The sequence below is a fragment of the Cucurbita moschata genome, unplaced genomic scaffold (assembly GCF_002738365.1).
Source record: "Cucurbita moschata cultivar Rifu unplaced genomic scaffold, Cmos_1.0 Cmo_Scf00005, whole genome shotgun sequence".
NCBI lineage: Eukaryota > Viridiplantae > Streptophyta > Magnoliopsida > Cucurbitales > Cucurbitaceae > Cucurbita > Cucurbita moschata.
In genome coordinates this window covers 3,072,613-3,084,825 of record NW_019268521.1, presented here as the reverse complement: position 1 = coordinate 3,084,825, position 12,213 = coordinate 3,072,613, and the positions used below count along the sequence as shown (strand labels likewise).

Here is a 12,213-nt window from a genome sequence, read left to right as displayed (position 1 = left end):
AAATTGTTAGACCATAAAGAATAGGTTCAGGAGAAAACAAACCGAGTATTGATTTGACCCATAAGCACCACCTCTTTCTTCTAGAGAACCTCCTAATTGTTCCAGAGCAACTAGAAAGAGATTCTTTTAACTAGAAAGAATTCAGTTTGGATGTGAGATACCTATCTAGAAGTTTTGACCATCATCAAAGTTTTGACCTTCTCTCGGGAAGGAAAATCCACATTCTACGTCTAAGCACAAAAATTCTCAATTTATTAAAACTCCAAATAAATAATTGTATCCATTTAAAACCTAAAGTTAAGTAAGTGAACCAATTTAAACTTTTTTTTTTGTTAGTAATTTATAGCTATTTCCTTTCACTCCATTTGCAATAGATTATTAAAATATAATGATTTTTCTTCAAAATTTTTACAAAAGTAGTAAGTCTGAGATTAATAGAGGAAGTCGAACATAAAAAAAGAAAAAAAAAATCAACCAAAACAACATTTCTGAAATTTGGATGTTATAGAACCAACCACCTGAATCTCTTCTCATTTATTTATTCAATTACGTATAAAATTATAACATTATATCTTGGGGAATTTACATTCACCATATCCTATTGTAACCCCTTCAGATATAAAGGCTATTACATACCTTTCGCCAATTCTTGATCTTTCTCCGGCCATTAATCACCTTGGAATATGACAAAACTTGTCAGTTGATGACGATGAAATATAGAAAGTTCATGCATTATACAGGTAGAAATATCACCTACTTTCATTGCTTGCGAGGTCTACTGCAGTTTGCTGGAGCCCAACCAATCCGCTGTTTCTCGTTGTCATATACCACAATTTTATCAAGAAAAGAGATATCTGTTCATGGATTTGGGTGGGAAAAAGGGGTAAGAAGAAGCTGAAATGATGGAAGAAAGCATGTGAAAGGCAACAGTTTTTCTTCTCAGTATCTTACCTCCAATCAGGTTAACATTTCCCAATCCTACTTGGGATCCATCCAAAATCCCCAAGCAAACATTACCCGATTCCTGCAAAAGTAAGAAGAGCTTGTTACAGTCTTATATTTTGTTCCAACATATGGTTTCGTTTGGTTAATTATGGATAAACAAATGAGATGTTTGGGAAACTCACACTGATAATCAGATAAGATTCAGGTGGCATTTGAAACTGAACATTTTGGGAGTTTGTAAAGCTCAAGGCCAGGGGCTTGAAAAAGCTTCTCACATCTGCCACTGATTTGAAAGCTTTTGAGCCTTTCCAGCACACTGGAAGGATCTTCTCTTCCGGTGCATCTTTTAAAGGTTGTCCTTTCAAATCATTCCTCAACTGGGATGTCATTTCAGATTAGATTATTAGTTTCTAATCTCATTCGATACATTGTAAAAAGAATTTGTAACGACCCTAAATTTTTAGTCACTACTGTATATATACCATGAACTAACAGCAGCAACCTTAGGTTAAATAGAAAATTTAGGTTAGTTAGAGAATTCTTGTCTCCATCTTACCCGGTTGAGTATCGCTCCATAAACTTGGGAGTTGAAGTAAGTGTAGGAGCTTCCACTATCAAAAGTTAGGGTAAGGCCTCTAATTCCAACAGCTTTCCCACCAAAGAAGACATCTGCAGGTCCAGATGAGTACCTCCTGAGAATGAATGAGATCAAATACAAGTTCAGAGAACTACACGATGATCAATGCCAAAAGTTATCTGATTGCTCAAGGTGGCTTCTTACTGACCCTCCTGAAGTGTGTAATATGGGCGTCCATGATATCCCTGAAGATGGAACAAGGTCTCCTCCAAAGAATAGAAATCCTCCACCATGGCCGCTGTAGCAGTGGCCGATTATGTTGCGTACATGAGTGAGGGAGCTTATCTGTGATGCCAAGGTACCTCTACTGTTTCCAAGCCCAAGAACACCACCCGTTGAAGGAGGGGGTTGTGAACCACCATTATGCTGATCATATCCACAACTGCAGACAAGAGAATCAGAGGAAAGAAAGATTTGTATCAAGTTACGACATTAAGGGCAAAAAGAAATAATGTTGGGCCAAACCAAGCAATGAACTGCCAAAAGAATGAGCAATGTCAAAGAAAACAGGGTGTGTTGTTGAATACAAACCCAAAGCCCAAATTAGGAGCTATGACAGTGCCATTAGCGAGTTTCATGGGAACAAGATCTTTGACCAACACACCAATGGATGATCCATGGTCAGCATACTCGATTTGGTAGTCGCATTGATCATTTGGATTCCTGCAAGGGGGCTTGCCTTGGTGGAAAAGTGCTGTACATAATGGTTCTCCACAACGCACGACGTTATTGTGCGGTTTATAGAGCTTATCGCGAGGCTACAAAAAGTAATCAATAACACAAAATTACGCTACAATTTAGAAACAATTCTTCGAAATCAGAAGAGAAGAAAGAAACAATTGAATAAAACTCGATTTGATTTGCATCAAACTGACCAGAGTGCAACCAGTACATGGAGCATCACATTGGACCCAAGTGACGTCACTTCCGGTATCAATATCCAGATCAAAAACCTTCGGCGGATTGCCAACATTGACAGAAGCCGTAAAATGACTGCAGATAATCGAGGAAATTTCAATAATCTATCATAACGAATGATCCAAACATAACGCGGTAGAGAGAATATGAATCAAAATCAAAGATCAAGCAAGAAAACAGAACACAAACCCTAGAGGATAAACATTTCCTTTGACAGGAAACACGATCGACGAACTTGGACGATTGGTCACCGATGGCTTCCGGTCAGCAAGGCAAAGCTTGCCGGACAAGGAAACGACGAAAGCAGCAAAGAGAACGAAAACAGGAAACAGATTCGACATACGCATTTCGTCGTCCTGTAGCAGAATTCGATTCCGTTTGCTGCTACCGCCTGGAATCGGAGGCGAGAAATGAGAAAGCTCAGAGCAATGAGGAGATTAATGGCGGATTTGAACTGTCAAAATGGAGCATTATATATATATATAGATATATATATATATATATAGGGTGGGATCCCGAAGAATCTGCACGAGAGGGACGGAGAAGCCTTTGGAGCTTAGAGGTCAGGAATTGAGCAGACGACTTGGACGCCTTAATCGGAGACGAAGACAACGAAGACAACGAAGAGAGAAGAAAGCTCAACCGCGTTCAGAACGCGGGACGCTATTGGTCTTCGCACCTCGATATCGAAATGTCCAAATTACCCCTCTCTATTTTTATTCTTTTTTAGTTTTTAATAGGTTAAATTGCCATTAATTTTCTTTTCCATCTTTTTATATATATATATATAATTAAAAAATATATATTAATTTCAAGTAATTTTCATTTTTCAATCCAAAATATAATATAAATAAATAAAAAACAAATAAATAAATAAATATATAAAATAAACTAAATTGAGCAGGACAGAGATTTAGGTAGGAATTGGGACGTGCAATATATAATCTCCCTTTTTAGTTCGTTAATGGTAAAAATCTGTCTCAAATTCCTCCCCAATTTTCTTACTTGTCTTGTCGATCTTATAAATTAAATGGACATCTCTAGTCATACCCCTCTCTATATATATAAATAATTTTTTAAAAAAATAACACAGAGTAAATTCCGACCTAAATTAGGGAATAAATTAACATAAATATTAATTGGGCCAAAATGATCCAAATGTATGGTTTAAATACTTTGGTACGTAATGTCCTTCTAAAATTCTTCTTAAAACTAATTTAAACACGTTTAAAGATAATCTAATTATAATTATATTCCAACTCAACTAATTCAGTTTTTTTTTTATGAAAAGTATTGAAGATTGAATTGTTTTTATATTTCTTTAAACATTACAAGAAAGCTATAAATATTGAACTTTTTAGACACAGACAAAAGCTATAAATATTTTTAGAATTAATTATATGTATTAATTTAATAAAATTAGAAAGTTATAAATATTTTTTGAATTAAAAAGTTTTTGTCTCTCCAAAGAAAACCATCAGAATTTTAAAATAGCATTAACACCCTTAAACTTTTTAAAAGTTAAAAAAGTTTTTACCAGGAAACTCCACTTTAAAAATGGAGAGTAATAATAATATTTTAAAACTTTTTAAAAAATTTAAAGTACCAAATAAAAATTTGAAACATTTTTTTTACGGTTAAAAAGGTATTTTTGAAAAAAAAAATTAACAAGTTCCGTCTAAAACTAATAATAATCCTAAGTTTGAATCTTTTGAAAGTTTAAAAATACTTTTTTAGATTTTTTTAGAAACGTATGAAAATTTAATTTAGCCAAAAATAATTTTGTTTTTAAATTTTCAAAAACTTGTTTTTTATTTTAAAATTTAACAAAAATAATTCAAATGTTTGTTTAATAAAAGCGAAAATCGTGCCATAAATTTCATGAATATAAAACTAAAAATAAAATCGAAATAATTATGGGTCTCAAACTATATGTTTTTTATTATTTATTTATTATTATCTTGAATGACTAAGGAAAAAGGGTAACTACTTTTAATTTATCCATTAAATAATCCATATACATTCAAAATTATGAACATTCATTATATATAAATATAAAATTTTAATTTATCTTCCTCCACAAGCTCAATGATTATGACATCCTCTTACTTCATTATCTCACTTTCTTGATCATAACCTTCGATTTCTTAGACCCGATCATCTTGTCTTTTCTTTTTTCCGTTTCCTTTTCAACCATGCTCTTTTTCCTCTTTTATAAATTTTGGGCTGAATTCTTTCAAATTTCATTCATGTGGGCTAAATCGAACATAGTTTAGTATATAAGACACAAACTACTATCTTAAAGATCGATAGTTCGATCGCTCGTCTTTCATCAAAATAGAAGAGTAGTAGATGTTATCATATCCAACGCATAAACTATTTAGTTCTAAGTACAAAATACAAAAATCATCCTACCCAATTATGGATCTTCGTCCACAAGCTCAATGATTAAAACATCATCTTCCTTGATTATCTCACTCTCTTTGACCATAACCTTCGATTTCTTAGATCGATTATCTTGTCTCTCTCTCTTTTTTTTTCTTCACTTCATTCTCGACCATACTATTTTTCCTCTTTTACAAATTTTGGGATGAATTCTTTCATGTTTCATTCATGTCGGCTAAATCGAACATAGTTTAGTATATAAGACACAAACTACTATCTTAAAGATCGATAGTTTGATTACTCGTCTTTCATCAAAGTAGAAGAAGAGTAGATATTATCATATACCACACATAAATACTTTAGTTTGACTAACAAAATACAAAAACGATCGTACCGATTATTGATCTTAGGTAGGATGATAACAACTTCTCCAATTAGCCATTCATTGATCACCTAAAATGGGAAGATTTCTTGAAATAAGATGATGAAAAGCAAAGTTGATGTTCATAAATGAAAATGGCACATACCATATGAAGCTTCATTTCTGGGAGGTGGATTGCAGTTTTGAGGAGCCCAGCCAATCTGCCGTCTCTGGTTGTCATAGACTACAATCTTATTGAGCATAGAAATATCTGTACAAGAATTTGAGGAAGGTTGGAAGAAAGCATGTAAAAGAAAAGAATCTGAAATGGTTCTTTGTTCATCACCCAACACGTCTCTAATCTTACCCCCAATCAGGTTGACATTCCCCAATCCTTCTTTGGTTCCATCCAGAATCCCCAAGCACACATTACCAAATTCCTGAAAGTGAATGAAGAGATTCTTACGGTCCGTTCCTCAATATCATGTTGGATGAAAGTTCCACGTCGGCTAATTTAAGGAATGATCATTGGTTTATAATTAAGGAATACTATGTACGAAGGCTTTTTGGGGAAACCCAAAGCAAAGCCATGAGAGCTTATACTCAAAGTGGACAATATTATACCATTGTGGAGAGTTGTGTTGATCTAACATGGTATCAGAGCCATGCCCTAAACTTAGCATTGTGAGCCTCAAAGGCATAGTAAAAAATGACTAAGACTTCAAAAGAAAAGGAGTCGAGCCTCGATTAAGGGGAGGCAATCCTCAAATGTCGAACAAAGTATTGTGAGCCTCGAAGGCATAGTAAAAAATGACTAAGACTCTAAAAGAAAAGGAGTCGAGCCTCGATTAAGGGGAGGCATACTTTGGGAGATGTTGGATGAAAGTCCCACATCGACTAATTTAGGGAATGATCGTGGGTTTATAATTAAGGAATACTATCTCCACCAGAGGCATTTTGGGAAATCCCAAAGCAAAACCATGAGAACTTATGCTCAAAGTGGACAATATCATACCACTGTGGAGAATCGTGTTCATCTAACATATCATTCATCTGAAAAGAAAAGCATTACTAAAAATGAATGAAAAACATGAAGAAAGAAAGGAGATTGATGGAGAAATAGAAAAGCATGAAGAAAGAAAGGAGATTGTCGGAGAAATAGAGCTAAACGATCGATTGAATGAAAGGCAAAAGCATTACTAAAAATAAATGAAAAGCATGAAGAAAGAAAGGGAATTGACGGAGAAATAGAGCTAAGCGATCCATTGAATGAAAGATACTGACCCCTTATGGGTTATAAATGAGAGGTGTTTGAGGAACTTACACTGATTATGAGATAAGCTTCAGGAGGTATTTGAAATTGAGCGTTCTTGGAGTTCTTAAAGTTTAAGGCCAGGGGCTTGAAGAAATCTCTCACATCACTCACAGATTTGAAAGCTTTTCGGCCTTTCCAGCACAGTTCAAGGGTTTTGTCATCAGGAGCAAGTTTTAGAGGTTGTCCTTTCAAATCATTCTTCAACTGGGATATCATTGTCAAGACAGATCATTATTTTTCTAATGATATCGTTCTAATCAAGACATTTATAACTATAAAAGAAGTTCTTGTTCCCATATTCTCACCAGTTTCTCTACAGCTCCATAGACTTGGGAGTTGAAGTAAGTGTAAGAGCTTCCACTGTCAAAAGTCAGGGTAAGGCCCTTAATTCCACCAGCCTTCCCACCAAAGTAGACCTCTGCAGGTCCAGATGAGTACTTCCTGAGAATGAATGAGATCAAATAGTAATACATGCCAAGTCAACTACATGGAGGAGGTATAAGAAGCAAATGATCAATGTCAAAATTTATCTGACCCTTCTGAATTGCGTAATATCGGCGTCCACGACATCCCGGAAGATGGGACGAGGCCTCCTCCAAAGAATAGAAATCCTCCCCCAAGTCCGGCGAGACAATGTCCAATGACATTGCTTACATGGCCGAGGTCATTTAGCTGTGATACAATGGTTGCTTTACTACTACTAAGGCCAAGAACACCAGCTACTAAAGGAGGCGGTTGCATGCCACCATAGTCCTGATCATATCCACAACTGCAGGCAACAGGAACCAGAGGAAAGGAAGATTGGTATTAAGTTTCCAAGAACAAAGGCCAAAAAGTAGTACTGTGTTTGGCCAGACCCTTTCATAATTTACTTACAAACACTACTAACACTTCCACTCAAAAGTTTCTTTGTTTTACGATCTACATTTTACCATTTCTTTAAAACCCGAAACAAATATTGTCCTTAGGTTTTTTAAAACGTGTGCGCTAAGAAGAGGTTTTCACACCCTTAAAAAAATGTCTTGTTATCCCTTCAACCAATATGAGATCTTATAGACTAAGAATTAGAGCGTTTTTTTTTTTAATAAAGAAAACAATGAAAAATCAGACTAACGCAAAGCCTATTTTAAAAAGGGCCTAAAAAGTTAAATATTCTTTGTTTTGTTATCTCTTTTTAAAACATTTTCACAATCTAAGTCATGAATTCTATCATGATTTTAGAAAATGAAAAGGCACAACTAAAAACTACTAGAAACCAGCATAATATTTAAAAACAAGACACGAACAATGAAAAGGCAGTAATAAAGCAGAATTGCCAAAGGAGACTGATATATTGTATACAAACCCAAAGCCCAAATTGGGATTGATGAGTTGGCCATTCGTGAGTCGCATGGGAGCAAGATCTTTGACCAAGACTCCAATGGATGATCCATGGTCAGCATACTCGACATCGTAGTCACATTGATCATTTGATTTCTTGCAAGGGGCATTGCCTGGCGAAGAAAGCGCCGCACACAATGGGTCTTCACGACTCACAGCGTTATTATGCGGTTTATAGAGCATATCACGGGGCTACAATAGTAATGAATAACACAGAATTACGCTAGAACTTGGTAACAAGCACAAAAATCCAGTCAAAATCGATCAAGATGCAACATACCAGAGTGCAACCAGTACACTGAACATCGCATTGAACCCAAGTGAGATCACTCCCAGTGTCAATATCCAATTCAAAAGCCTTCGGCGGATTACCAATCGTGACAGAAACCGTAAAATGACTGCAGATTCCAACACATAATCAAGGAAATTTCAATAATCCAAACAATACAAGAAAATCAAAACACAAAACACAAAACACAAACCCTAGAGGATAAACATTTCCTTTAACAGGAAACAAAATCGACGAACCAAACCCAACGGATCTCAACTGCTCCCAGTCGGCGGTGAGAAACTGGTCAGACAAGGAAACAGCGAAAATCGCAAAGAGAATCGAGACAAACAACAGAACCGGCATACGGATCTCTAGTGAACCTGAAACAAGACTCGATTTCTTATCCTCCATTGGATTCGAATCCAAACGGAGAAACTGGGGATTGGATGGAGTAAACAGAGTAAGAACAGAGCATGGGAGAGTGAAACTGGAGCTCCATATATACAGAAGAGGAGATTCATATGAGTATAAGAGAACGAAAATGGAGGGGGAAGGTAGGGAAGTTAATGAAACAAATGATTCGATCGAAGACCTTCAGGTCCTTGTCGGAGACAACGACGAAGACGAAGACGAAGAAGAAGATAAGAAGGAGAGAGAATTTAATCACGTTGAAAAACAAGGCCCGCCATTGGCCTTCCTCTGTACTCATAATTTCTGCTTCGAATTGTCCAAAATGCCCCTTTAAATTTTTTTTAAAAACATCAACGTATATGACAGAACTACCATATTTTAAAAAGATTTATGAATTTTTAGAGATAATTTATGAGGTATAAATAAAAAATTTCATCTATATATTGACGGTAAAGAAACTTTTTTTAAAAATAAAAATTAAGGGTATTAATGTCATTTTCAAAATTTACTGGTATATAGTATTTAAAATACTCTCATAAATTTATTTATTTTAATTGGTGAAATTAATCAAAATTTGATATTTTCTTTGGGGCAAATAAATAGCGCGCAATTAACAGAAAACCGAATTAATATGCATTTTCAAAAATAACCTTTCATTTTTTTGTGGACAAAGTCAAAAAATTCTATTTTCTTTCTCTTTTCTCTCTTCCTTTCTCTGTCTCTCTCATTCATGGTGGATCTTCCCCAGGCTCTTGGCATCTCCTTTCGAAAATTCTTCAAATCCTACAAAGCATTCTTCAAAAAATGGCATTCCAAGGTCAAGAATGCTAAGAAGGATACCGATGTTACTGATTCCACCTCTGATGCTGTTGATAATCGACCTTCTAAGGTACGTTGAATTGACGTGCCTGCTCTCGGTGGTTCTGATTTTTGCGGATTGCGTTTCTGTTTCAATCAGGCTTTGAAAGTTTCTTTTAATCGTAGAGTGTGCATAGGAGATCTCTTGAATTCGAATTGTTTGTACTAATTCGATCCTCGTTCGTTTTTCGTTTTGCGCCAATTCTGGAGGGTTGATTTGATCGAACCAGATCAAAGGATGGAGAAGCCCTAATTTGAAGAAATTAGGCGTTTAATCGATAATAATCGTTGTTTTCAGGATCATGAAGAAGTTAAAAAAGAAGGACCGAGGCCGATCAGAGGCGTTCAGAGCTTTAGATATGGAGGTCGGAGTATGCGAGAGAATGATTCGACGAGTCTCAGGCCTCGAAGCTATGACAGCGGATTCTCTTATCTGTCTCGAAATGCAAGTCGGAGAGGTCAAAATCCGTCGTCGACGTCTCAGTTTCGGAGCCTGAGCCGGAGGAGCTCTGGACCGGTGGCGTCTCGAGTGAGCAGCGGGCGGAGAAGCATCGATTCGATGCCGATCATGTTCTCGAATTCCTCCGGCGTGCTGAAGCCGGCGACGATCGAGAAGCAGCTCGAATGCACGCTGGAGGAGCTCTGCTTTGGGTGCATGAAGAAAATCAAGGTTACAAGAGACATCCTCTCGATCACAGGGTTCGTTCTCTTCTTTATAAAATCTATCGCCATTTCCCTTTCTATATTTAATTTTAATTTTAATTTTTATATTCAATAAATATTTAAATTATAATTAAATTATAAGAACTAAATTCATGATTTATTGATAATCATTGAAATTATAGAAACTATATATAATTAGGGGGTGAGAGATTGAAGCATCAATTTTTGGATGGCAATCCATTGTTCGTTGTTCATTCTTTTACGTCTGTACTTTATCAGTCTTTTGGAATGATAGTTGATGTTTTATCCTCTAAATTGTATTAAATTAGTACTTTATCAGTCTTTTGGAATGATAGTTGATGTTTTATCCTCTAAATTGTATTAAATTAGTACTTTATCGATCTTTTGGGATGATAGTTGATGTTTTATCCACTAAACAATATTAAATTAGTACTTTATCAGTCTTTTGAGGTGATAGTTGATGTTTTATCCACTAAACTGTATTAAATTAATACTTTATCAGTCTTTTGGGGTGATAGTTCATGTTTTATCCACTAAGCTGTATTAAATTAGTAATTTATCAGTCTTTTGGGAGATAGTTGATGTTTTATCCACTAAGCTGTATTAAATTAGTAATTTATCAGTCTTTTGGGAGATAGTTGATGTTTTATCCACTAAACTATGTATTAAATTAGTACTTTATCAGTCTTTTGGAGTGATAGTTGATGTTTTAATGTTATATCCACTAATCTGTGTATTAAATTAGCTATGATTCAGATCTTTTAAATTGTTGGTTCATGAATTAAAGATCATGAATCGAAAAAATAATAATAATAAATGTGGTAACATATGTTGATAGGCAACCAATTGAGGAAGAGGAAATGTTGACGATAAAAGTAAAGCCAGGGTGGAGAATGGGGACGAAGATAACATTCGAAGGAACGGGGAACAAGAGGTTAGGTAGTTACCTAGGCGACATGTCGTTCGTGATAGCTGAGAAGCAACACGCATACTTCAAAAGAGAAGGCGACGACTTGGAGCTAACCGTGGCGATCCCTCTAGTAAAAGCACTAACAGGATGTACCATTTCAGTGCCTCTATTGGGAGGAGAAACAATGATCTTGGAGACAAACAATGTCGTTTGGCCTGGTTACGAGAAGCTCATTAAAGGCCAAGGTATGCCTAAACCTAAACACGAGGATAAGAGAGGCAACTTGAAAGTAAAGTTTTTGGTCGAGTTTCCAACCAAATTAACGGAACAACAACGATCGGATCTTTTTCAAATTTTACGAGCTTCTGAATATCCAAGTTAAGGAAGATGGATTTAGGAAACCACTAATCTTTGTTTTTACACGAGAAGATTAGGGCTTTTGTTTATAATGCTCAATTCTCATAGGCCCGAACCCAAACTCTCCCGTCGGTTGGTTTGTAGGACTCTTCTTCCTAATCCCCATCACTACTCTCTTGCATTTCATATAAGATTGTATATTGTGTTTGTTTAACTCCTACTTATGTGAATGGATCTTACTTAATTATTTACATTTTTGTTTAATTATGAATTATCAATATTTTTTATATGAAAATTTTTAAAATATTATAATAAAGATTGTAGATATTATATATATATTTCAATTTTTTTTGATGGGACAAGAATTCTTGAGACCCCAATTATATAAATTAGAGGTAATATTTAGAACTTAGGTAAGTAAAAAAAAAGAATCATTCAACTCTGTAATTGTTGAACCTCGGTAATTGTTGAACTAAGAAAGCTATTAACTCCTTCAACGTCATTGATTTCCTATATATGATAATATGGCTAATATATAGTAATAAAGTTAAATAAGGTTAAATAAAGTCAAAACCCTAGCAAATATTGACCTTGGCTTCCACTCAAGGCTTTTAAAACAGTCGGTTAGACCCTTATAAAGAATGTTTCTCACAATCCACCAAGGCCAGCATCCTCGCTGGCACTTGTACTCCTCTCCAATTGATATGGGATCTCACAATCCAGACCCAACGTCCTCCCTAACATTTGTTTTTCTCTCCAATCGACGTAGGATCTCACAATC

General features: G+C 35.4%; 2 protein-coding genes across 3 annotated transcripts; one reads left to right on the top strand and one right to left on the bottom strand.

Annotated features, from left to right (window-relative positions):
• Positions 1–655: 655 nt before the first annotated feature.
• On the bottom strand, positions 656–8,884 carry LOC111442825 (aspartic proteinase Asp1-like). 2 transcript variants are annotated; one of them, XM_023080369.1, is made up of 13 exons: positions 8,424–8,884; positions 8,222–8,339; positions 7,907–8,133; positions 7,097–7,330; positions 6,867–7,002; positions 6,571–6,765; positions 2,114–2,340; positions 1,731–1,964; positions 1,502–1,637; positions 1,128–1,322; positions 952–1,024; positions 758–854; positions 656–675 (listed from the first exon to the last, which is right to left on the bottom strand). In XM_023080369.1, exons 1-12 carry the CDS (start codon positions 8,621–8,623, stop codon positions 760–762), a joined length of 2,070 nt encoding a protein of 689 aa, XP_022936137.1. In that variant the 5' UTR covers positions 8,624–8,884; the 3' UTR covers positions 656–675; positions 758–759. The 2 variants fall into 2 exon arrangements, with proteins under 2 accessions (XP_022936137.1, XP_022936138.1); XM_023080370.1 differs by lacking the exons at positions 656–675; positions 758–854; positions 952–1,024; ... (2 more) ...; positions 1,731–1,964; positions 2,114–2,340 and adding exons at positions 5,084–5,338; positions 5,413–5,517; positions 5,614–5,686.
• A 417-nt stretch (positions 8,885–9,301) lies between these two features.
• LOC111442828 (dnaJ homolog subfamily B member 13-like) lies at positions 9,302–11,592 on the top strand. Its single transcript, XM_023080374.1, has 3 exons — positions 9,302–9,512; positions 9,780–10,180; positions 11,004–11,592. The coding sequence occupies exons 1-3, from the start codon at positions 9,354–9,356 to the stop codon at positions 11,455–11,457; spliced, it is 1,014 nt and encodes a 337-aa protein (XP_022936142.1). The 5' UTR covers positions 9,302–9,353; the 3' UTR covers positions 11,458–11,592.
• The last annotated feature ends 621 nt before the right edge of the window (positions 11,593–12,213 follow it).

Excerpts from the sequence above, each read along its gene's own strand:
- LOC111442825 (XM_023080369.1), bottom strand. The coding sequence starts at position 8,623 with ATGGAGGATAAGAAATCGAGTCTTGTTTCAGGTTCACTAGAGATCCGT. Across the intron at positions 7,331-7,906 it reads AATCCCAATTTGGGCTTTGG|TTGTGGATATGATCAGGACT; the intron begins GTTTGTATACAA and ends TGTTGCCTGCAG. Across the intron at positions 2,341-6,570 it reads AAGCTTATCTCATAATCAGT|CCTCGCGATAAGCTCTATAA; the intron begins GTAAGTTCCTCA and ends TACTTTTTGTAG.
- LOC111442828 (XM_023080374.1), top strand. The coding sequence starts at position 9,354 with ATGGTGGATCTTCCCCAGGCTCTTGGCATCTCCTTTCGAAAATTCTTC. Across the intron at positions 9,513-9,779 it reads TTGATAATCGACCTTCTAAG|GATCATGAAGAAGTTAAAAA; the intron begins GTACGTTGAATT and ends CGTTGTTTTCAG. Across the intron at positions 10,181-11,003 it reads GACATCCTCTCGATCACAGG|GCAACCAATTGAGGAAGAGG; the intron begins GTTCGTTCTCTT and ends ATATGTTGATAG.